Genomic DNA, 25248 nt, shown 5'->3' on the forward strand with positions numbered 1-25248 from the left:
GCTGGCACGGCAAAGCACGACTAAGCCTTAGTGCCTAACCGTGTCATGCCGGTTCGTGCCGTGTTAGGACCATGCTAGTGGCGTGTAGTGCGGTGCGGCAGGTTTGGACATCTATAATCTGAATTGCCTTGGAACTTCTGAATCGACACTGTTGGAACGATCTAAGTCCCTTGTGATAGAGGCACATTGTGACAGACACGCTTAGATCGTTCAGAGAAAATCATCACCGTAAACATAAAACGAGACATTATTTGCTAATAAACATAAAACAAGTACCATAAGTGATACTTAACTGATAAGGTAGGGGTACTGTCCTCTGGAATTTGCTGCTCTATATACATTGCCAGCACAGAAACTTTTTTTTAGCTTCCGTGCTTTATTCTTCAGTTCCATAGTAGAGGGTGGAACTGGATATCGGACCTTAATTTCATGGTATTGATTGCTATGATGCTACTACGTATGCTGAGACGAGTTCATCATCTTCATCATCATACCCTCGACGGGAGCACGCAGTTTCCGATCTCTGCAGCAAACATTGAGACGAAGTCATTATTAAATCAGCTCTACCGTGCGCACAAAAAATGTCTTAATACAAGGATAATAGATGCTCTACGATCGATGAGGTACGGTCGAACTCACTTGGCGCCTGGTAGACGACGGAGCCGGCGCCGGCGAAGTCGCACGTGCCGCTTGCCCGGCGGTTGCGCTGGTAGTAGCTGTTGAAGGCGTGCGAGGCGTGCGCGGCCTTGGTGTTAGGGTCGAAGCACGCGCCGCCGGGCTGGATGGCGCCGCAGTTCGCGCCGTGGCCGCACGCCCAGTCCAGCGCCGCCTGCAGCCGCGCGTCGCCGACGCCCGCGTTCGCCACGCACCAGCTCGACGTCGCGTCGCAGGCGCCTGTATAAACATGTCTCGGTGAGCGGAAACCATGGGCGAAACGGGCAACCACAAGTGGCGGCCGGTGACCATAGCAAGGACTAACCGGCTGGTTCGTTGTAGACGACGGAGGCGGCGCCGGCGAAGTCGCACGTCCCGGAGGCGCGGCCCTTGCGCTGGTAGTAGCTGTTGAACGCGTACGAGGCGTGGGCGGCCTTGGTGTCCGGCTGGAAGCACGTTGCGCCGGGCTGGATGGCGCTGCAGTCCGCGCCGTTGCCGCACGCCCAGTCCAGCGCCGCCTGCAGCCGCGCGTCGCCGACCGCCGTGTTCGCCACGCACCAGCTCGCCGCCGTCGCGCTGCAGGTGCCTATACATCCCCCCAGCAAAAAAACAACGGTAAACGCATGCACCGCCAAGTATCATGTCAGATCACTGACACCAGAAAATCAAAAATAGGCTCACCTGATGGCGCCTGGTTGACGACGTAAGCTGCACCGGCGAAGTCGCACGCCCCGCTGGCCCGGCCGTTGCGCTGGTAGTAGCTGTTGAACGCGTACGAGGCGTGCGCGAGCTTGGTGTTGGGCTCGAAGCACGCCGCCCCGGGCTGGATGGCGCTGCAGTCCGCGCCATGGCCGCACGCCCAGTCCAGCGCCGCCTGCAGCCGCGCGTCCCCGACCGCCGCGTTCGCCACGCACCAGCTCGCCGCCGCTGCGCTGCCGGGGAACTGGAACTCGTACACCTTCTGCATGTTGGGGTAGAACAGGCCGTAGTGTGCCTCGATGTCGTCCGGCCCGTCGCCCTTCTGGTTCTCGTTGAAGAGGGCGAAGATGTAGACGTCCATGTCGGCGTCCGGGCGGTGCGGCGTCCCCGTCCGGCCGGACGCCACGCGGTCCATGAGGTTGTTGATGTACGCCTGGGCGTTGGCTACCGAGGGCGCCGCGCCTCCGTCCCCGTCCCCCAGGCGCCTCCCGCCGTGGCCGGGTTTGAGTCCTCCGCCCGACGCACACCCGTGCTCCGTGTGGCGCACTCTCAACTGGGGGAACCCCAACTTCTCCATGGCGAAGTACGTGGCGTCGAGCTGGGCGTCCAGGAGGCTGTGGTACACGAGGCCGGTGACGTCGTCGCGCTGGCTGGGGGCGTTGGAGTTGCCCAGGGCGAAGTCGCGGTTCATGTCAGGTTGATACATGTACGTCAGGCACGGGAACAGATTGACGGAGAGGTAGGAGCGGGTCGTCTGCAGGAAGTCGAGCATGTGCTTCATCACCGGCTGCACCTCGTCCTTGAATCTGCCAGACGACGGCGGCCAGGCCGAGGACTCCACCAGCGCGTCGAGCGCGATCGGCGTGGACACCTTTATGGCGTCGGCCAGGTTCAGCTGCGCCAGCGCCGCCTGCACGTTGGTCATGGCCGGGACGAGGTCCGGGTTCAGTTCCGGCCTCGCGTGGAACACCTCGTTCCCCACGGCCACGCCGTCGATCCGCGTGGCCGGGTAGTACGCCTTCACTTTGCTCTGTACCCACCTGAGCGCGTAGGGCGGGTCCCTGGCCGCCTGGGCCAGGTTCTCGTTGGGCAGCATCACCATCACCTTGATGCCGGTGTTAGCCAGCGACTTGAGCACGTCGGGGTCGGCGTCGTAGATCCTGACCATGGTGATGCCGTTCCGCCTGAGCAGGTCCACCACCGACCCCTGGTCCGGCGGCAGATCGTTCGCCACCCTCCCGTAGCTCACGCCAACCTCGCCGCCGGCCGCCTCTGCTACATTACACACATCAATGCAAGCCCCAACATTATTGTTAGTTGCCGCCGATCCACCACACCGGCGTGCGTTGAGCGGCGATACCTGCACAGGAGAAAAGGAGCAGCGGCAGTGCGGCGGCGCTGACGAGGACGACGGTGAGGAAGCGAGCGAGCACCATGCTCTCGATCCCCTCCCTGCGACGGCCAGGGGCACAGCTGAGCATGCTCTCCTGTAGCAGACCACCAGACAGATCGAGCAGGATGATCGGCGCGAGTCTCTGAAGGGCGCGTTGCGTGGGACGAAATTTATAGCCAAGGTCGAGGAGCAGCTGCATGCATGCACGGTGGACTAGTGCCTATTGGTGGATCCCACGGCGGCGGCGAGCAGAGCAGCCCCGTGGAGAGGGACACCTCAAGTGCCAGCCATGAGCAACGGAGAGCGTCGCCACTGTGTCTGTCTGTCATCGTGGATGATTCCTCCTGATTGAAGCGCGCCCAACCCACCAGGCCACCACCACTCCGCCGTGGGTGATCTCCGTCCCGTCCAGCCCACTCCGGCCTGGGTGCTCCGCGCTGTGGTGGCCTCTGATCTTTCTACCCCGCACCCGCAGCCGCCGGCCCGTGTCACTTGCAGCTTAAAATACACGAGGGGACTGTACAAGGCGATCAGGCTGGGAAAGAACAAGCCGTCGCGATCGTATCACCACTTGCAGGAGCGGAGCCAGAAACAAATCAAGCCCCAGGCTAAATAGCTAACTTTTTGTTGCACCACTGTGATTTAGAGTTAGGACACGGGCTTGCATGAGCGTTCGCCACACGAGTGACCTAGTAGGCCTCATGAAATCAAGTTTCCTCAAAGGAAAAAGTGTGTGATCAAATTTAGGGTTACACAACGTACGACGCGTATCATAAGCCGTCATTTTGGTCAGATCAAGATTACCATTCTCTTAAGCCGTCATGTGCACAAAGGTATCTTAAATGAGAACCAAGCATACGGTGGGGTTATGCAAAGTTTTAGTAATCTGTTGGTTTATCAATACTTGCGAGATTAATTAATTGTAAAACTACATTTTTGCATATATATACCAATTTGGATACTCATAGAGTTGTCAAATTTAACCAAAGTAGTTAAGTCCCAGCTGTATTTTTGGGACCAGCATTCAGACATTGGACCTATCTAGGAGGGAGTTCAGTGAGTGCAGTAGTCCCATTTACAGAGATCATGATGCCCTGTTCCAAGATGGAGCTAGACCGGTCAGAGTAGCTGCTTTGCCCGTCTGACCGTGAAACTGAAGTGTGATTTCCTCCCAAAGAAAAACGCAGGCAGGCTGCTCCAGTGGCTGGACTCCATGCTATGCTTGTTTGACAATAACATGAACCCGACGTGGATGCAGCGCACAGCGCAGCGCCTGGTTTCGAGCATACCCATGCAGTGATCTGTGCAGCATTTGCGATATCATCCCTTTCGTCCAGTGATCCCAGACCTGTTAGGTGGTCAGGATCAGTTAAGTGCATGCTGTACTGTTTCTCCCTGTTAAGTGCATTTCTCCTACTATCATCTGTTGTAACCCAACTGTCAGCTTATACTGTTGCTGAATTTTTTAAGAGTGAAATGTATTGGTGGTCCTCGAATTTGACTCGTAGTGCCATCTAGATCCCAAATTTTAAAAAATACACATTCAAATCCTCAAACTTGCTAATCGGATCACGTGAAGTTTAAATTATCATTTATTAAATTTTAATCGGAAGTGTTTCTACTGATGTCGAGCTTACATATGGGTCAAAAAAAATTAATTTTTCTGCTCAACTCTTATATCTCCTAGATTTTCTCCGAAATTATATTTCAAAATTTTATGCCCGAATATTTTGTTCCCATGTTTCCTCCAAAATTTGTCCTTTTTTTTACAAATTTGATCATATGAGTTTCGATTTTACAGTTTTTTATACAAATCTTTCATATTTGTACAAGTAAATTTAGTATGAATTATTTTGTGTGTATATGTATATAATTTTATATTTGAACAAATTATATAACTTTTGATTTAGCTTAAGCGATTGTAATTTGGATCTCATGTGATACAATTAGCAAGTTTAAGGATCTGAATGTGCATTTTGAAATTTTGGGGACAGTGATGACACCCCGAACCAAGCTTGAGGACCGGCGTGCATTTTACTTATTTTTTAATATGTTAACAGTTCCAGCCTAAGCATCTTGGGGTGCACTTAAGTACTTAATTAGCCTTACGTGTTGCTGAATACATGGCCACTAGCTAATCTGACAAAGTTCAGCAATATTCAAAATTGTCAATGCAGTATATGAACTGATTAACTTAATTTGTAGGAAACATTCTCGAAAAATAAAACTTAATTTGTAGGAAGAACTACAGTTCTAGGTGCTTGTAGCAGTATGATACTGCAGTGTACAGCCATGGGTTACGTCTTACAAGTTTGACTTCTCGTTACCGTTTCTTTGGCATACTTTGTATGAATATCATACTCATCCAGTTGTGCTCTGTAATCAACAACATTCACGCATAGAGCATTCAAAAATGCCCGGAGGACTCATCAAAAGCATGATATTTAGATCAATGCAGAGACTAATATAGCCTCACTTCTCATCCTGAGAATGCTTCAATGGGCTTGTTCTTGCTTGAGCACATCCTATAAAAATATTTAATTTGAACCATCATATTTTTTTATAGATATATTACTCCTCAAAGTATTATATTGGTCATCATTACACGATGTCCAAACAATTTATGCTTGGGACTTGAGGAACTCATCCTTGGGGCTTAATTATGTATAGAAGCTAAATATGGTTCCCTTGAAATCTTGAACATATAGTTATCACTAGGCAGTGGCAGAGGCAGGATTGAGGGCTAAGGGGTGCTCTCCTTTCCTTCTTCCTCCTCACTCCTCTCCTTCCTTCTTCTTACTCCTTAAAATTTTTTCCTTTCTTCTTCTTCCTCCTCAAAATTTATGGGGAAGATTTGGGAGGGCTTCCATGGGAGCCAGGGTGGTAGGGGGGCTCGAGCCCCCCTGAACCTCCCTGGATCCGCCCCTGCCACTAGGCAAGAAGGTTTCAATCTTTTAGGTGGACGCGTAACTCACTTTATTCAAATATAAATATATTCCCACATAATGAGCTTTTCATGTTATCAAATTTAGAGACAAAAATCAGATGATTGACACAAAATCGTCCGGATCAGTGGGTCAAGTTCATTTTTCAGGCATCCATATTGCATGGACTTTCCACTGTCGGTATCGTTATCGGTGAAGCTTAAGAATCAACATTGACAGATAGTATGCAGTAACAATTGAGAACGTGCAGATTAAATTATTGCTGCTTTGCTTGTGGCCACTGATCATTTGCTGATGGTTTATAGATGCATTAATGCTAGCACAGAAAGCAAATTTACATGTGCCATGTTTATTTTCTAGTTCCGCAGTAGAACAAGAAGGTGGAACTGGACCCTTCTTCATAGTGGTTTTATGCCTTTATCCCCCACGTCCCGTATACTGAGATGGTAGCGTATGATTCAGACTTCACTGTTGTTGTTCAGTTCAGGCCCTGGACGGGAGCACGCAGCTTCCGATCTCTGCATGAAACATTGGATAGAACAAGGTCATCAGTCTCTTAAACTTCGCCTTGTGCATTACACACACACACACACAAACACACACACACTAACTGGGTGGATCTATGGACAATCCTAGGATCCTGTAGGATCGATGAGGGCGAACTCACTTGGCGGCTGGTAGACGACGGAGGCGGCGCCGGCGAAGTCGCACGTCCCGGCGGCGCGGCCCTTGCGCTGGTAGTAGCTGTTGAACGCGTACGAGGCATGCGCGGCCTTGGTGTCCGGGTCGAAGCACGTCGCGCCGGGCTGGATGGCGCCGCAGTCCGCGCCGTTGCCGCACGCCCAGTCCAGCGCCGCCTGCAGCCGCGCGTCGCCGACCGCCGTGTTCGCCACACACCAGCTCGCCGCCTTTGCGCTGCAGGTGTCTATGGAGGTGAAGAACAGAGAACAAATAGAAAAATTGAGGTCATGAATAAGAATAACTGGATGCTGAGAAGAAACAGAAAGGGGAGAGATGTCAAGATGTTTAATTCAAAGTTTCAAACCAAAGTGCCAAGCCATGGAAACATTTTCAAACTCCATGTACTATAATTTTTCCAGTTCACGAGCTCAACACTGAATGAAAAGCGTATGCACATTTTCATGAAGCCGAAAAACTCACTAGCTGGCGCCTGGTAGACGACGTAGGCGGCACCGGAGAAGTCGCAAGTCCCGCTGGCCCGACCTTTGCGCTGGTAGTAGTCGTTGAATGCATAGGAGGCATGCGCGAGCTTGGTGTTGGGCTCGTAGCACGCCGCGCCGGGCTGGATGGCGCTGCAGTCCGCGCCGTGGCCGCACGCCCAGTCCAGCGCCGCCTGCAGCCGCGAGTCCCCAACCGCCGCGTTCGCCGCGCACCAGCTCGCCTTCGCGCCGCCTGATGATCCTCCTCCTCCGCCGCCGCTGGAGTGGTGGAAGTCGAAGTCGTACACCTTCTGCATGTTGGGGTAGAACAGGCCGAAGTGCTGCTCGACGTCGTCGGCCCCGGCGCCCTTCTCGTTCTCGTTGAAGAGGGCGAAGATGTAGACGTCCATGTCGGCGCCAGGCCGGTGCGGGGTGCCCGTGTTGCCGGCCAGCACGCGGTTGATGACGTTGTTGATGTACGCATGGGCGTTGGCCACCGTGGCAACATCGTCGTCCCCGGCCATCAAGTGCCTCCGGCCTCGGCCTCCGTGTCTTCTTCCTCCCGACGGATGCCCGGTCTCCCCAAGATATGCTCTCAGACTGGGAAACCCCAAGTCATCCATCGCGTAGTACGTGGCGTCGAGCTGGGCATCCAGGAGGCTGTAGTACACTAGGCCGGTGTCGTCGTCACGCACGCCGTTGTTTTCGAGCAGGGCGGCACCCAGGAGGCCGGCGGTGGCGTCGCCGCGCTCGCCGGGGTTTGCGTTCCCCAGGGCGTAGTCGAGGGAGATCTGGTCGGGATGATCGGCGTACGCCAGGAACGGGTAGATGTTGATGGTGAGGTAGGAGCCTGTCCGCTTCAGGAATGTGAGCATGGGCTTCATCACCGTCTGCGCGATGTCGTCCCGGAACCTGCCCGAGGAGGGCGGGTACGAGTCCGTGACCGCCGAGAACGCGACCGGCGTGGTCACCTTCACGGCGTCGGCCAGGCCCAGCTGCGCCAGCGCCGCCTGTACATTGGTCATGGCCGGGACGAGTTTTGCGTTCAGGTCCGGCCTGGAGTCGAAAACCTCGTTGCCCACGGCCACGGCGTGGATCTGCGTGGCGGGGCGGTACGCCGCGACGCTAGCCCGCGCCCACCGGAGCGCGTAGGCCGGGTCCGCGGCCGCGGCGGCCACCTCCTCGTTGGGAAGCATCACCATCACCTTGATGCCGGTGTTGGCCAGCGACGCCAGCACCTTGGGGTTGGCGTCGTACAGCTTCACCATGGTGATGCCGTTCTGCTTGAGCAGGTTCACCACCGCCCCCGGGTCCGGCAGGTCGTTCGCCACCCTCCCGTAGTTCACGCCCACCTCGCCCGCCCCCGCAACGTTTGTGGCAAGCGCGGCAGCGAGGACGGTGACAAGGAAGCGAGCGAGCGCCGCCATGGCCGCCTGCGGTGGCGAGGGGCACTGCGGCACTGGGCTGGGCAGTCGAGGGCAGAGCAGAGCTGGACGAGGCGAGTCGCGATTGTGTGTACGACGAACCGAGGGATCGGGGCGTGGGGATTTGTAGCCAGGTCGAGGCGTTGCATGCACGGTGCTTGGTGGGCCCCGCGGCGGCGGCGGCGGTGCTAGTGATGGCTATTTGGCTAACGTGACCTGAGCCTGACCCCGCAAGGAGGCGATGGAAACTGCACGATCGACGCACCACGGCAATTGGCGTTTTTCCACGAGACCACGAGCAAGTGCGAGTCATGTAAAATCCACCATTGACGAGACGAAGGCGTGCTAGAAGCACGTGTTCTAGCTTGCACTTGTACACACTTCATCAATCCCTGATGTGCATGGCTCCCTGCACGGAGGAGGAAGAACGGCACCGGCCGGTGCCGCCTGACCTGACCTACCCCCGCGGACAGGGACAGCTCAAATCAGCCATTAGAATGGTGCGTGGGTGATGCATGGTGTGCGCTCCGGCGCCATGCGTGATGGCCTCGCCGTATCGATCGCGGACTGGCTGAATTGAACCCCGCCCAACCCACCACTTCGCCGTGGCCCGTGGGTGATCTGATCCCCGTCGATCCCCTCCAGCCCACTTCGGCTCGGGTTCCCTGCATTTCCCTGTTACTTGCAGTTTAAAAAACAAGAGAACTGTAGAAGGCGATCAGATCGGGGCTGGGAAATCACAGTGTTGCTGATCGTATCACCACATGCGCAATGAACATTTGCTAGATCCTTGACCTGGCTAGGTGTGATGGAACGAAGTTTCCTTGGAGGGCCAAGGGCTACACGCCTACACGAGTACCAGTATCTTAGATTCATCTACATTCATAGAGGTAGCTTCTTAGGCAACTTATCTTTAGTTATCTTCTGTTCTTCCTAGTGCCCCCCTACATCTTGCAGGCAAAACTCCTTCGCCGCGAAGAGATACATGGGTAAATTGATCTATCTCCATGAAGAGATACGCGGGGAGAATATGCTACATATAAAATGATCTTCACTACAACAGAATGATATATTCATACTTGATCAGTGCAGGTCCTCGGTGCTTAGGCGACTCGAGGTGGTTGCGGCGGCAAGGGTTCCCCTTCGTCTCCCATCTTCTCTTCCCCGATCCGATCCTCTCCGGTCAGATCAAGAGTACTTTTTTTTTCGCGTCCACGTTACAACCTCCGTTTTGGAGCCGAGCCAAGACTTGCTAGCCTAGGGTTTTAGCGTCGTCGCACTTTTTTTTTCGGTTCCATCGCGGCGGGGACAGGCAGGCGAGTTCCAATGGAGGCGGTGGAAGGGATGATGAAGCGAATGTAGCTGTTGGGAGCGGAGAGGAAGGGAATCAAGATTGGCGGTGGAGGACCGACTAGGGCAAAACCAGCTGGGCCTCAGGCGATCAGGAAGCTGTTGGCGGAAAAACCTGTGAGCGCGGAGGGTTTAGCGCAGGCCCTTTGCAAAATTTGGTGCCCGATCAGGGGCGTCACCTGCAAAGATTTGGGGGAAAACCGCTTCCTCTTCACGTTCCTCCAAGCGTCTGGCAAGCGTCGTGCCCTGGACGACGGCCCTTGGATGTTCGGTAAAGACCTGGTCGTCATGGCGGAGTTTGATGAATCCAAGGTATTGGAGGAGATGGAGTTCTTTTTTTATCCCAATTTGGGTTCGTGCTCTGAAAATGCCTCTGGGAGAGATGAACAGAGCCACGGGGGAGGCGATTGGGGGTGAAATTGGGGAGTTCATGGGATGGAAGCGGAGGATGATGGCACGGCAGTGGGGCAATTTCTGCGAATCAAGGTGCGCTTGGATATTCGTAAACCATTGATGAGGGGCGTGACGCTATGTTGGGGCTGATGAGAAACAACTGTGGTGTCCTTTGATGTATGAGTTCTTGCCTGACTTTTGCTATACATGTGGATTAATAGGCCACACTGATAAGATCTGTGACATCCAGCTGAAAAAAGATGAGGTGCAGCAATACAGCAAGAGCCTGAGGTATATACCAGATAGGAGAAGATGGGAGGAGGGAGGAAGTGACAGTTTTGCTGGTGGGAGAGCTGTCGCTCCGTGGCGCGCTGGAGGGAGTGGGAGCAGAGGAAGCTGGGGAGGAAGTAGTGGGAGTCTGGGAGAAGATCGGGTAGCGATGCGCCATCCTAGAGGCGTTCGGAGGAAGGCCGGGCGTTAAACATGCAGAAGAAGGACAGGGAGGAGAATGAAGTGACCAGCCCCTTGAAACTGCCATCATCTCCAAAAGGAGGGGACAATGCAAAGAGAACCCTGTTTGGTGGGAAGGAGGCGGTGGAAAAGGAGAAGGCAAAGGAGTTGGATGAGTCTCGGAAGAAGGAGCAGACAGTGGTCATGGAGGGAGTGGAGGGATCGCTGGAGAAATATGCTGGTGCCTCGAGGAGCAAGAAGGTAGGCACTTAAAAAAAATAGCCTGAGCTGGTGAAGGAAGTGGTGCGGCTCTGAATAAATCAGTGGGGAGGAATAGGAGTGTAGGTGATGAGGTTGGAGTTGGTCAGAAGGGGGGAAGAGGTTGAAGGAGGATGAGATGATCATGGCAGCTACAGTACTAAAATTGTTGAAGCGGGACTGGCAGACCAGTCCTGCAGCGATCAATGAAGATAGCAGCGTGGAACCGTCTGGGCAGCCGCCCGGCAGTTCGTGGGCTTCTGGGTTTCCAGAAAGCCAAGGGAGCGGATGTCCTATTCTTGTCGGAAACAAAACTCGATGAGCGCAGGATGCAACGGTTTCGGTGGATGCTTGGACTAACCAACATGCTGGTCCAGGACTGTGATGGTCAAGGGGGTGGAATTGCTGTGTTGTGGAGGAGAGGAGTCGATGTGTCATTACGCAATATGTCGAAATATCACATTGACATGGATATTAAGGAGGTGAATGGAGGGAGTTGGCGGTTCATGGGGCTGTACGGGGAGGCACGACATGATCAGAAGCACAAAACGTGGGAGATCATGAGAGGCCTTATCGGCCAACCGACAATACCATGGCTGATGGCAGGTGATTTCAATGAAATTCTTTTTGCGTATGAGAAGGAGGGAGGGAGGCCAAAGAGCCAGAGAGATATGGACAATTTCAGAATCGCGTTGGAAGAATGCGAGCTCCATGATCTGGGTTTCGCTGCTGACATGTTCACGTGGCGGAATAACTGCCATAATGCGGAGGGGTATAATCGGGAGCGACTGGATAGAGGGGTGGCGAACAAGGAATGGCAGGAGATGTTCCCGGACGCACGTGTGGTCAATGGCGACCTTCGCCAATCAGACCACAGGCCGGTGATCATCACAATAGAACCAAGAGGTGGGGGGAGGAGCCGAGAAGGAGGCCAACATTGCTTTCGTTTTGAGGCAGCATGGTTGGAGGAGGAGATGTGCCCGGAGGTGGTGGAGTCGGCTTGGAAGGAGGCGATGGGGAGTGGACGAACGGCGGTACTTGACGCTCTGAAAGTGGTGGCAGGTGGCCTAGGTCATTGGAGCCGCAATATTTTGGGAGATCTAGAAAAAAAATAAAATTTCTGAAGAAAGAGCTGGAGGTATGTCGAAGGAGTGCGATAAGCCTGGAGAAGGTAGCTAGGGAAGGGGTGCTGAGGTTCAAGCTGGAAAGGGCGGAGGAACAAGTTGATGTGTATTGGAGGCAGCGGGCGCATGTGAAATGGCTGGAGAAGGGAGATAAAAATACATCTTTTTTCCATGCTGCCTGTTCTGAGAGGAGAAAACATAACAATATTGGGAGACTAAGGAGAGATGACGGGAGTTGGGTGGAAGGGGAGGAGGAGAAGAAAAATTTTGTAGCTAACCACTTTTTTCAGCTTTTCAGGTCGCAAGGTAGCCATGATACTGACCGGCTACTTAGCAAAGTTGATACAAAAGTGACTGGTGCCATGAACGAGTTGCTCATGAAGGAGTACACAGTGCAGGAATTGAGAGCTGCATTGGAGGGCATAGGTGATCTGAAAGCCCCGGGACCAGATGGAATGCCTGCCATTTTTTACAAGAAGTTCTGGGAAATAGTGGGCGAGAAGGTGCCGCATGAAGTGCTGCAAGTGCTGCGTGGAGGGCCAATGCCGCCGGGATGGAACGAGACGACGATCGTGCTTATCCCAAAGGTACCGAACCCTGATCAGGTTAAAGACCTTCGACCTATAAGCCTGTGCAACGTGCTGTATAAAATTGTGTCCAAGGTTCTATCAAACAGACTCAAACAGGTACTGCCGGAGGTGATCTCCCCTTCGCAAAGTGCGTTCGTCCCAGGAAGGCTCATCTCTGACAACATTTTGATTGCATACGAGATGACGCATTACATGCAAAAGAAGAAGAAGAGGAAGGAGGGATGTGCAGCAATAAAGCTCGATATGATTAAAGCATACGATCGGGTCGAATGGTCGTTCCTGCAGGCGATGATGCTCAAGTTGGGGTTTAGCCAGGGGTGGGTGGAGCTGGTGATGAGGTGTGTAACTTCGGTGTCTTATAAAATCCGGGTGAATGGACAGATGACTGAAGCTTTTCAGCCGGAGAGAGGGCTGAGACAAGGTGACCCGCTGTCGCCATATCTTTTCCTGCTATGTGCGGAGGGTTTTTCGGCTTTGTTGGAGAAAGCAGAGCTTGAGGGGGAGTTGAAGGGAATTAAAATCTGCCATGGTGCTCCAAGCGTTTCTCATTTGCTGCTCCCCGACGATTCGTTGATACTGTGTCGTGCGGACGGGAATGGTGCGCAGCGGCTACAAAGTATTCTTCAGATTTATGAGGAGTGTTCCGGGCAGGTGATCAATAAGGAGAAATCGGCGGTATTGTTCAGCCCAAATACCACAGCGGTGAAGAGAGGGGAGGTAATGCAAGCACTTGATATCCAGCGAGAAACAAGGAGCGAGAGGTACCTGGGCCTACCAGTTTATGTTGGGCGCTCACGGACCCGGGTTTTTGGCTATTTGAAGGAAAGGATTTGGTCCAGAATCCAGGGTTGGAAGGAAAGAATGCTGTCACGGGCAGGTAAAGAAGTAATGATCAAGGCAGTGGCGCAAGCTATCCCGACGTTCGCCATGGGAGGCTTCGATCTTACGAAAGAAATGTGCGATCAGATTAGCACTATGATCGGGAGATATTGGTGGAGCCAGCAAGAGAAAGAAAATAAAATGCACTGGATTAGCTGGGACAAACTCACACTTCCAAAAAGCAATGGTGGTCTAGGATTTCGAGACATTCATGCTTTCAATCTGTCGATGTTAGCAAAGCAGAGTTGGAGGCTCATTCGGGACCCGGGGTCGCTGTGTGCAAGGATCCTGCGTGCTAAGTACTACCCCCACGGCGATATTCTGAAGGCGAGGAAATCAGGCTCGCTGTCGTACACTTGGAGGAGTATTATGAAGGGAGTGCAGGTGCTAAAGGATGGGGTCATCTGGCGTGTGGGCAATGGAGAGAAAATAAACATTTGGAATGATCCTTGAGAGGAGCGACAAGGAGAGTGATTACACCCAGGGGTCACAACATTTTGAGCAAAGTTAGTGACCTGATAGATCCAATTACAGGGAGCTGGGGCAATGAACTGCTGGTGCAAACTTTCTGGGGTGGTGGTGGGGGGGGGGGGGGGATGTCGAAATTATAAAGTCAATTCCTGTACACCCTGAGATGGATGATGTGGTGGCGTGGCACTACGATGTCAAGGGCATCTTCTCGGTTCGGTCTGCATACAAGATTTTCAGAGCAAAAGCTCTAAGGGCGAGTGGCAGGAGTGCAACCTCCAGTGGCAGTGCAGGGAATGCTGATGAGCCTGTATGGAAGAAGCTCTGGAAATTATCATGCCCGGGGAAGATCAAACATTTCTTATGGAGACTGCCACGACAGTCTAGCTGTAAGAACCAATCTGGCACGGCGTGGGATGGAGCTGGATACCCGGTGTGTGGTGTCCAACAGACTCGATGAGGATGGAGGACACCTCTTCTGCAAATGCAAATATGTATTTGCAAAGGATATGCTGACCGCAGTTTGGGAGCTGGAGGAGAAGGATTGCATCCTGGTGGTGACATTACTGTGGCATTGGTGGCTGGAAAGGAACAAGATCAGGGAAGGGGAAAGGAGGGACTCAGCTGGTTTAGCGTTCATAATTCGCTACCAGGCAGAGGAGTTCGTGAAAATCTCAGAGCGAGAAACTCCAATGCCGTCGAGAGCTCAGAAGAGGTGGTCGAAACCGACAGCTGATGTCCTTAAGATAAATTCAGATGGAGCTTTTGATCCGGTGACGAAGTCTGGAGGCTGGGGCTTCATCATCCGGGACGCAGATGGTGCTGTTATTCAAGCAGGGGCCGGAGCTGTACCAAATGCGATGGACGCTTTACATACAGAAGTCTTGGGCTGTTTGGCTGGTGTTAAAGCTGCAGGTGAATGGGGGATGACAAAGATAATAGCTGAAACTGACTCCATGCTGTTGAAGGGAGCGGTTGATGGGGTCGATTTCTTACTTGCGCCAACAGGAGGTCTCTTGTAATAGAGTTGCGAACGAGCTAGCTGCGCGTGGTTGTCAGAGTTCTCCGAACGCTGACCTTCTCTGGGTCGGCGTGCCTGCGGGCTTAGAGAACCTGGTGGCCGGTGATCTCACCGAGCCTATAAGTTAGTGGAAAGCTATTCCTTCTCGAAAAAAAATAGATTCATACTTGCTGTCCACATTTGCTTCATCGCCATCCTAGATTTACAAAAGCTGCCCTTGGATCCCTCATCTTATTACATTGTACAGTAATGACTCGAAACAAAGATTTTTCATACTTTCCCAGAGCTTGCAGCACCACCAGTGAAAAAGAAACTTTCATTTTGAGAATTCAATAAAAGAAGAAAAAATTAAACTTCATGGTGACCTAGAGCTAATTGCACCAGTTTCTCTGAACTACTATACAACAAGAAAACAAATAGGCAACAAGATGTCGCTACCCACAACGGATGTTCCTTAGGCCTTAGCGTGGCGCTACCTAGCGGAAGGATGGGAAACAGTACCGGAAGAAGTGTAAGAGTAGTCTGAGCTTGGATCCAAGAAAAATGTTGGTCTTGCAGCAGGAGGCAGAGAACTGGTAGCATCGCCGTTTAGCATCACCATGACATCCGACATTGTAGGTCTGTCCACGGGATTCTGCTGAAGGCACAACAGACCAATGTTAACGCATCTTAGCACCTCAGTCTCCGAGTAGTTCCTTCCAAGGGAATCATCTATCATCTCTGCAATTGTTCCCTCAGACCAGTGCCTCCATACCTAGTATCGTTCATGTGTTCAGAATCAACAACAGTATAATCTAGCAATATGCAAGTACTATTACAGGCAAGATACTGTGTTTATTGCCAAGTACTCACGATGCTTATAATGTCTTCATTTTGCTCATGGAAGTAATGTCCGGTGTTTCTCTGCCCCGTTACGATCTCTACAACAAGGATGCCGAAACTGAACACGTCTGATTTCGTGGAGTACTGTCCACGCATCACGTACTCAGGAGACATGTAGCCACTGCAATGAGAAGAATTAGCACCACGGTCAGTTAGAGAGCATTGTGTGCCTGAATGGGAGACTAAACGGAATGGTTAGCAGATTGACAATGATTTATTACAATGTCCCGACAATGCGGTTCGTGACATCTCGTGTCTGGTCTTGCCCGAAGAGCCTGGCTAGGCCGAAATCACCAATTTTAGGGTTCATATCGGCATCCAACAAAACATTGCTCGCTTTCATGTCACGGTGGACGATTTTCTTCTGAGAGTCTTCATGAAGATACTGCAATCCTCGAGCAACTCCTTCTATTATGTTGAATCTTTTCCTCCAATCCAGCCGTCTTTTTTCCTCAGGGTCTAACAGAATCAGAATTTTAAGCCTTATGATGAAAATGCAGAGCTACTAATAAAGATAGTGTATAGATTCTTGGAAGATTTGTATAGATTCTTTGAAGATTTCTAGTACCAAAAAGCAAAGTATCGAGGCTTTTGTTGGGCATGTACTCATAGACAAGCAATCTCTCCCCGTCTTCTAAGCAAAAACCCTCCAGCCGAACGAGATTCTTGTGATGAAGCTTGGCCACAAGAACTAGCTCATTTTTTAGTTCTTCTAGCCCCTGACCTGAACCCTTGGACAGCCTCTTCACGGCCACTTCTTGTCCGGAAAGATCTCCCTGCATAAGTACTAGCTCATTTCTTAGTTATTATCATCCTTGATTTTAATTCAATGAATAGAATATACAGAGCTGAAAACTTTTTAAAGCTTCACATATAATTCACAATAATTGAGTACTAGCTTTTTATTAACAATTAACGAACTTGAGTACAAAATGCATGCTTGCTATATATATGTTTACTTCATATTTTTTTCATCCTTATTGGTTTAAATCAACTAACTAGTGTACATTGTACAACATAATGTGAATTTGTTTTAGTAAAAGTGATTTCTTGCATATAGACTCAAACCCTAACTGGGTATAGTAGAATACACATGGGCCCAATGGGCCACAATGCCCCATGGGTTCAATACACTCCAACACCCCCCCGCAGTCTGAACAACCGGCGCAGCGGTGTTCAAGACTGGACAAGAAGAGAGTACAAAGGGCGAATACCCCCCCGCAGCCACGACTAGCCACCGGCTACGTTGAGGCTGGATCGAAACTCCGAGAAGGTCGAGGAGGGCAGCCCCTTGGTGAAGATGTCAGCAAACTGGGAGGTAGTCGGGACATGGAGAACCCGAACATCGCCGATTGCGACTCTGTCACGCATGAAGTGTAGGTCGATCTCTACGTGCTTTGTCCGCTGATGCTGGACGGGGTTGGTGGAGAGATACACGGCGCTGACGTTGTCGCAGTAGACGATCGTGCTCTTGGCGAGCGGGCTGTGGAGCTCCGTCAAGAGCTGTCGGAGCCAGGACGCCTCCGCAACGCCGTTAGCGACAGCCCGGTACTCCGCCTCGGCACTGGAGCGAGAGACAACTGGCTGCCGCTTGGACGACCAGGAGACCAGGTTGCCGCCCAGGAAGACGGCGTAGCCGGAAGTGGAGCGACGGGTGTCCGGGCAGCCAGCCCAGTCAGCGTCGGTGTAGACCACCAGCTCAGCAGAAGACGAGCAGTGAAGTACCAGGCCGAGGTCCACAGTGCCACGGACGTAGCGGAGGAGACGCTTCAGCGCAGCAAGGTGTGACTCCCGGGGATCATGCATATGGAGACAGATCTGCTGGACAGCGTAGGTGAGATCCGGCCTGGTGAAGGTGAGGTACTGCAAAGCACCAGCCAGACTCCGGTATGCAGTGGGATCAGCCACCGGATCACCCAGATCGGCGGACAGCTTCGCCTGAGTGTCGACAGGAGTGGAGCAGGGCTTGCAATCAGTCATCCCAGCCCGCTCCAAGATATCGAGTGCGTACTGCCGCTGGTGCATGAGAAGACCAGACGGGCAAGGCTCAACAGTGACGCCCAAGAAGTGGTGGAGCTGACTGAGATCCTTCATAGCAAACTCCTGCTGCAGAGAGGAGATGACACGCTGAAGCAACTGCTGACTAGAGGCTGTGAGCACAATGTCATCAACGTAGAGCAGCAGATAAGAGGTCTCATCCCCCCGGCGGTAGACGAAGAGAGACGTGTCAGACTTGGCCTCGGTGAACCCCAATGTCAGCAAGAACGTGGCGAACCGAGAGTACCAAGCCCGAGGAGCCTGCTTCAGCCCATAGAGAGATTTGTTGAGCCGGCAGACCATATCCGGACGGCTCGAATCCACAAAGCCCGCTGGCTGAGAGCAGTAGACAGTCTCTAACAGAGTGCCGTGAAGAAACGCATTCTTCACATCCAGTTGGTGCACCGGCCAAGAGCGCGAGAGCGCAAGCGACAGGACAGTGCGCACCGTAGCAGGCTTCACGACAGGGCTGAAGGTCTCATCATAATCCACACCAGGCCGCTGTGTGAACCCCCGGAGAACCCAGCGAGCTTTGTAGCGCTCCAGGGTGCCATCAGCCCGACGCTTATGCGTCCAGATCCACTTGCCAGTCACCACATTGCAACCAGACGGACGCGGCACGAGATCCCACGTCTGGTTGGCAAGAAGAGCCGCGTACTCCTCTTCCATCGCGCGACGCCAGTGAGGATCCGCCAAGGCGTCGCGGACAGAGGAGGGTACAGGAGAGACACGCGGCTCGCCCTCGGCGGCGGAGAGAGTCGCGGCCTGAGAGGCCATCCGCCGAGTCACCATGGGATGGATATGTCGAGGATCCCGATGGATGACTGGCGGGTGGTATACCTCCGGCTCGGCACGAGAGGGAGCCGGAGGAGACGGCAGCGGCGACAGCGCCGGCGTCGGCGTCGCAGGAGCCTCCGGAGCAGGTGGCGGCGCCAGGGTCGGCGCCGAACGACGCCGGTACACCTGCACCGGCTCAGTGTACGGCGGTGGTGTCGGGGTCGGCGCCGAGCGACGCCGGTACACCTGCACCGGCTGGGCGTACCGCGCAGGTACACGTGAAGGCACTGGAGCCGCGCGCGGCACGACCGGAGGTCCGGGAACCGCGCGTGGTGCGACCGCGGGCACCGGGGCCGCGCTCGACGCAGCAGGGATCACCGGAGACGGTGCCGGCGTGCCGGGAAAACCTGCAGGAAAAGGACAAACAGGGAACGGTGGCTGAACCACCGGGTCAGTCGGAAACAGAGTCTCCAGCTCAGGGTCAGGAGAAGGTGTAGAGGAGGTAGAGTAGGGGAAATCCGACTCGTCAAAGACGACGTGTCGGGAGATCAGAACGCGGTGAGAGGTGAGGTCAAGGCATCGGTACCCCTTGTGGTCAGGGGAGTACCCGAGGAACACACAACGAGTCGATCGGGGCGCCAGCTTGTGAGAAGCAGTGGCGGAGGTGTTAGGGTAACACGCACACCCGAAGACCCGAAGGTGGTCGTAGCGAGGAGGGGTACCGAAGAGAGCGTGGTGTGGAGTGGGAGCGGGAGAAGCAGTGGACGGAAGATGGTTAAGCAGGTAGGTGGCGGTGTGGAGGCTCTCAGCCCAGAAGCGCGGGGGCAGAGAGGCCTGGATCAGGAGGGTGCGCACGACGTCGTTCGTCGTGCGAATCATCCGCTCAGCCTTGCCGTTCTGAGGAGAGGTATACGGACTAGACATACGCAGCTGAACACCCCGAGACAGGAAGAAGGACCGGGAGGTGGAGTTATCGAACTCCCGCCCATTGTCACACTGGACGGCCTTAACGGTGAGGCCGAACTGAGTGGACACCCAGGCAAAGAAGTGGAGGAGGGTGGGGAAGGTCTCAGACTTGGTGCGCAAAGGAAAAGTCCAAGAGTAATGAGAAAAATCATCAACAATGACCAAATAATATTTATAACCAGACAGGCTGAGTACAGGAGATGTCCACAGGTCACAGTGAATCAGATCAAAGGCATGCGCAGCATGCGAAGAAGAAGAAGAAAACGGAAGTCGAACATGACGACCTAACTGGCACGCATGACAAAGGTGCTCAGCAGGGGCCTTAGTACAAGGAGCATCGGTACTACGGCTGAGCTGAGCCAAAACGTCGCGGCCGGGGTGACCAAGCCGGCGGTGCCAGGTGGTGGAAGAAGGTGTCACGGCAAAAGCAGCAGACGAAGGCGAGGCAGCGGAAGCAGGAAGCCGAAGGGTGTAAAGGGGCCCCGGGCTGTCACATCGGAGAAGTGGACGCCGGGAAGCCGAATCCTTCACAGTAAGGCCAGAGGAGTCAAATTCGATAGAACAGGAGTTGTCAGCAGTAAACTGGCGAATGGAAAGAAGGTTGTGAACCATTCGAGGAGCAACAAGAACATTAGGAAGACGAGGAGCAGAACCCACGGCGGTGACAGGAAGGCAGGACCCATCACCAACCATGATAGAAGAAGGGCAAGAGGGGTGTGGGGGTCGGACAGAAGAGAGGATACCGGCATCAGGAGTGGTGTGAAACGAGGCACCCGAGTCGGCGATCCACTCGGTGCTGACCGGCGGTGTCAGTCCCATGGTGCTAAAGGACTGCGCCAGAGCGGCCTGGTCCCACCCCCCAGGCCAGGTCGGCTGCTGGCTAGGCTGAGCAGGCGGGGTCCAGGACGGCGCGAAGAGTGGAGTAGCACCAGTGAACATGGCCGCCGGCTGGAGCTGAGGATGAAATCCCCCCACCTGACCCTGGAGCGGCCACATTGAGATGCGCCCTGACCACGGGTTGCTGAAAGATGGCCAGGGCGTACCTCCAGGGGCAGGGGCAGAAGCGGGAGCCGAGGTCGACGTGCTCCGACGGCCCCCACCGGTACCGGTATCCCCAGGAGCAGGGCCACCAGTGCCACCACCACCACCCCGTCGCCAGCGACGTCCACGGTCCCCCCTCCTCCGGTCTGCCCGGCGGGAGCAGCCCCAAGGAGGGAGGTGGCAGGAGCAGCGGAGGAGGACGGTGGAGCAGCAACGAGCGCGGCGGGGCCGGGTGAGGAGGATCCGGGCGCAAGACCCCTGGTGATCTCCTCAAGAGCGAGGTCGTCCCGGACCTGCAAGAAGGTGGGAAAGGGCCTCTGGCGGGTGATCCAGCACTTCAGGTGGTCGTAGGTGCTGCTCAGGCCCCGTAGGACATTGAGCACCAAGACCCGATCGGACACCGGATCCCCGAGGTCGTGAAGAGCATCAGCCATGCTCTTCATCCGCCGGCAGTACTCACCGACGGAGAGGTCCCCCTGGACGAAAGTGCGGAAGGTGGCATCGAGCTGGAGGGCGCGGTACTCGGCGTTGCCGAGGAACTGCCCCTCGAGCGCCAGCCACGCCTGTCGCGCAGTGCCGCCGTGGGTCCTGATGAGGTCCTGAAGATCTAGGGAGAGGGTCCCGAAGATCCAGGACATGGCGACACTGTCGAGACGCAGCCACGTCATGTCCCGCGCCTCGATCGGCGAGTCGACGAGGACGTGGTCGTCGAGAGCGTAGCGGCGGAGGGTGAGGAGGATCTGGTCCCGCCAGCGGCTGTAGGAGGAGGACGCAGGGTCGAGGAGGACGGAGACCAGAGCCCTGATGTTCTGGACACCAGCTGCCTGGAGGTGGAGCTGGGCGACCGAGGGGTCGGTCGGGTCGTACCAGGCTCCAGATCCAGCGGACGGGGCCCGAAAGGAGGAGGAGGTGCCGGGCTCAGGGTCGACGGGCTGGCCGGAGGAGATGCGGAGGTAGCGCTCCTCCTCAACGACCCGGAGAGCGAGAGCGTCGGCCGTGGCGCGCTCGCGCTCCCAGGCGAGGGCAGCCACACGGACCCGCTCCTGGGCGGCCGAAGCCTCCGACTTGGCGGTGAGGAGGGCCGCGGCGCGAGCGGCGTCGGCCTGCTGGCCTCGGAAGGCGCTGGAGAACGGTGCATCCTCGAGCGCCATCCCGAGGCCAGACTGAGCGGCACTGGGCGCGGCATCGATGACGGGCTGCGTGCCCGCAGCGCCCGCGGCCGGCAGCAGCCGCACAGCGGCCCGCAGGGCGACCGGATCGGCGCCCGCGGCCTGCAGCAGCTGTGCAGCGGCCCGCAGGGCAGACGGATCGATGGCGGCGCGCGGCTGGGGTCCCGCAGCCCCGGCGCCTGCGCCAGCAGTGGCGGCGGCAGCAGTGGTGGCGGGCTGCAGGGGGCCCAGGGCGCGAGCAGCCTGGAGCAGAGGAGCTCCGGCGCCCACGGCGGCGCCCGCTGCGGCACCCGGCAGCAGCCCCGGCAGCTCCTGGAGCAGAGCAGAGGGGCCCGCGGCGGCGCCCGCCGCAGCGGCGCCCGCAGCGGCGCCCGGCGGCGGCCCCGCGGCGGCGCCCGCAGCAGCGCCCGGCGGCTCCTGGAGCAGGGGAGCGGCGGCGCCCGCGGCCGGCCCCCCCCCCCCCCCCCCCGCGAGGACCAGCGCGGCGGCGGGGAAACCGGGCGGCGGCAGCCCGGCGCCGGCGGCCCAGGCGCCCACGGCGGCCTGAGCGGGAGCAGAGGAGGGAGAGGAAGAGGAGAGGGGAGGGAAGGAGGAGAGGGCCGGCGGCCGGCGGCCGGCCATGGTGGCCGGCGGCGGCGGCGAGCAGGGGAGAAGGAAGCTAGTCTGATACCAAGTAAAAGTGATTTCTTGCATATAGACTCAAACCCTAACTGGGTATAGTAGAATACACATGGGCCCAATGGGCCACAATGCCCCATGGGCTCAATACACTCCAACAGTTTTACATAAAAGCTTGCTACATACCTGCAAAAGAGCTATTTTTTATTGAAAAGGGTGCCATAATACCTTATAAACTGATCCAAATCCCCCTTCACCGAGTTTGTTGCTTTCATCAAAGTTATTTGTTGCTACTTGCAGTGATGACAGGGATAACAATGTTGACTTGATGCTTTCGAAGTCCTCAACTGTATGGGCTGGTAATTTCAATCGACTCAAATATTGATAGTGCTAAATTTACCTCAAAAAGTTATAATGCTAAAGAATGAAAAGTTTATAGCTTCATGCCAAACTGTTCAAAGGAGTGGACGACTTACTTATGTGGGGAAGCTTTGTTCCTCGGGTTCTTCTCTTTTTACGCACATTCAAGATATATACGGTTATGGTAGCTACTACAGCGACAAACACTATTGGCAATATAATCCCAAGAAGTTTGCCAGCTGAATTATTTTTACCTGCGATTTCGACAAAAAAAAAGAGTCAGTTCAAGTTATTCAGGCACTAAATGTGTCATTTTTTTCATGCAATATCTTAGCTCAATGAACAAAATGAAGTTATCGTTTATCTCAGAAACTCCCGGATGATGAAGTGGTGTGCAGTAGGCACTCAGTAGTGCAATTTGGCTAACTTATATAATTGCACGCTCACTCATCTTACTATTACTAATTGAAACTTCTTTAATCTTCATGAGACATGCTAGAAAAAAATAAACCCTAGAATTTCTCAAAAAATAAAAATAAAAACTGATCATCCTTTCGGGAGACTTTAATCATCAAAGATAACAGTAGCTATCGGATCTACTTTGTTTTCCAAACAAAAATTGCCCACCACTTCTATTACAAAAATAATGTAAAATAACCCTTTAAATCTCAATCTAAATTATCCACCCTACCGTTATGACAATAATCTAAAGTGACCCCTATTCTTCTAACTAAACTAACATCTATGTGCGCCAATATAAAAAGTAGTTTAAGATACCCTCTAACTTTGCACTAAATTATCTACCTCCGCCAAATTTAAAAATGAACTAAAGTAGCCCTAATCTGCGTCAAAATTACCAACCACAATCATTACTTAATTAACCAAGTTGACATGTAAGGCTAAGGATTTAAAACTGACCTCCTACAGTGGCCGGCACAACATCCGTAGACGGTGCCGGAACGACCGCCTCGCCGTTCAACTGGAGCTTAACCATCGGGCTGCCGGTGTAGAACACGTCCCCCAGCTCGGACCTCAGGTTGCAGCGCGAACCGGCAAGCCTCGCGCCGTTCCCGTTCAGCGGGAACTCCTTCCACCAGCGGGCCACTAGGTCATCCAGGCACTTCCGGCACAGCGCCGGCGACAGGTCCCCCGCACACTGCGCCATGGACCAGATGTTGGGGATGCGCGAGTCGAGCCCCACCAGCTGCCCCGTCGCGAAGAGCTTGGGCGACTGCTTCACCGCGTACTGCGCCGTCGCGTTGAGGAGCCGCGTGACCGCGGCGTCGTAGGCGGCTACGTCGACGCCGCTGCTGATGTTGTTGCCGCTGATGAGCGGCACCATGCCGGTGTTGTTGGTGGAGGCGAGGAAGTCGGCGCCGGCGACGCGGACGTAGCACTGGTTGTAGACGAGCGCGGCGTCGCGAGTGCGGTTGCAGACCCGCTGCACGTCCTGGCCGGCGCGGGTGCCGCAGTCGAAGCAGTCGGACGCGCTGAGGTCCCCGCGGCAGAGCATGAGCCCGTAGGCGGCGGCGGCGCCCGCGCCGGTGGAGCCGGACGCGAAGAGGGCGGGCGCGGCGGACGCGGCGGACTGGAGGTTGAAGATGAGCCGCAGGGTGCTGTTCGCGTAGGCGCTGCCGGCGGAGTAGTTGCCGCTGGTGACGTCGCAGTTCGGCCACGGGCCCACCCACTGCTGCGCGGCGGCCGACGCGAGGAGCACTGCTAGCAGGACGGGGATGCGAACGGCGCGGCCGTCCATGGTGCTCGCGAAGGGATGCGAGCGACGCAGGAGGAAGAAATGGCGAGCTAGAATATTGATGCAGAAACACTTCGGAGTTGGCACGGATCGGAGGCTCGGAGCTCAGGAGGACGCACCGATGGCAATGGCAGCAGTAGGGGATATCATAGCAGCTGGGCGGGTGGTGTCCACCTTCGGAACACCATGAAATGGCGAATTCCCATCCAAAAGCTACTAATAAGATGGCCAGTTTCGTAGAAACCTGACCAGAGGAGAAGTTGCCCGTGTTTGGATCAACTGGTAATATTTTGGTCGATTCTCGAGTGTTTGGTAGGCAAGCTAGAGCCGTCGACATCACCGGACGTGGCGTGGCGAATTAAAACGAAAAGGGTAGCTCGCGGGAAGAGAAGACAGCGGCGCGGCCGGTGGTTTCTTCTCCCGTCGTCGTCACCGGACTGCAGCGGACTTGCTGTAACTAACTGTACGGTCAATGTTCGAGGTCCTCAACCGCCCCGAATGCTGCGAGCGGGGCGGCGGCGGCGGCGTCGATGCCTCGATGGGGACAGGATCCGTGGCGCACATGCCTGTATTCTCCGCGACGCGACCCGACTCAACCACCAGCGAATCCCACACATACGGCAGATGATTGTTTCAAAAAAAAAACATACGGCAGATGGAAGTTTCAGTTGCTACCATGCTTGACAAAGAATAAATTAAAACCACACGCCGGCGTCTTCTCTTCGCCTTTCATTAGGCGCGCGGAGCCGCGGCGGGTGAGCGGGAGCGATCTTCCCTTGAGCTTGAGCAGCCGCCAGAGCATCGGGGCAGGGGCAGAGAGATGAACCTGTCGCCAGG

At 54.8% G+C, this 25248-nt stretch overlaps 3 protein-coding genes across 4 annotated transcripts; all 3 read right to left on the bottom strand.

Moving 5' to 3' along the window:
* Window positions 1-209: 209 nt before the first annotated feature.
* Window positions 210-2873, bottom strand: LOC112883347 (glucan endo-1,3-beta-glucosidase 13-like). Of its 2 annotated transcripts, none has more exons than XM_025948637.1 (5): window positions 2714-2873; window positions 1336-2625; window positions 980-1240; window positions 640-894; window positions 210-523 (listed from the first exon to the last, which is right to left on the bottom strand). In XM_025948637.1, the coding sequence occupies exons 1-5, from the start codon at window positions 2832-2834 to the stop codon at window positions 489-491; spliced, it is 1962 nt and encodes a 653-aa protein (XP_025804422.1). In that variant the 5' UTR covers window positions 2835-2873; the 3' UTR covers window positions 210-488. The 2 variants fall into 2 exon arrangements, with proteins under 2 accessions (XP_025804422.1, XP_025804421.1); XM_025948636.1 differs by having other exon boundaries at window positions 1336-2628.
* A 3043-nt stretch (window positions 2874-5916) lies between these two features.
* Window positions 5917-8359, bottom strand: LOC112883350 (glucan endo-1,3-beta-D-glucosidase-like). Its single transcript, XM_025948638.1, has 3 exons — window positions 6853-8359; window positions 6359-6616; window positions 5917-6209 (listed from the first exon to the last, which is right to left on the bottom strand). Exons 1-3 carry the CDS (start codon window positions 8276-8278, stop codon window positions 6175-6177), a joined length of 1719 nt encoding a protein of 572 aa, XP_025804423.1. The 5' UTR covers window positions 8279-8359; the 3' UTR covers window positions 5917-6174.
* Window positions 8360-15059: 6700 nt separating this feature from the next.
* Window positions 15060-24649, bottom strand: LOC112883346 (cysteine-rich receptor-like protein kinase 10). Its single transcript, XM_025948635.1, has 7 exons — window positions 23577-24649; window positions 22775-22912; window positions 22527-22654; window positions 16259-16466; window positions 15912-16149; window positions 15661-15811; window positions 15060-15562 (listed from the first exon to the last, which is right to left on the bottom strand). The coding sequence occupies exons 1-7, from the start codon at window positions 24412-24414 to the stop codon at window positions 15281-15283; spliced, it is 1983 nt and encodes a 660-aa protein (XP_025804420.1). The 5' UTR covers window positions 24415-24649; the 3' UTR covers window positions 15060-15280.
* Between the last annotated feature and the right edge of the window lie 599 nt (window positions 24650-25248).

The sequence above is a fragment of the Panicum hallii genome, chromosome 2 (assembly GCF_002211085.1).
Source record: "Panicum hallii strain FIL2 chromosome 2, PHallii_v3.1, whole genome shotgun sequence".
Taxonomy (NCBI): domain Eukaryota; kingdom Viridiplantae; phylum Streptophyta; class Magnoliopsida; order Poales; family Poaceae; genus Panicum; species Panicum hallii.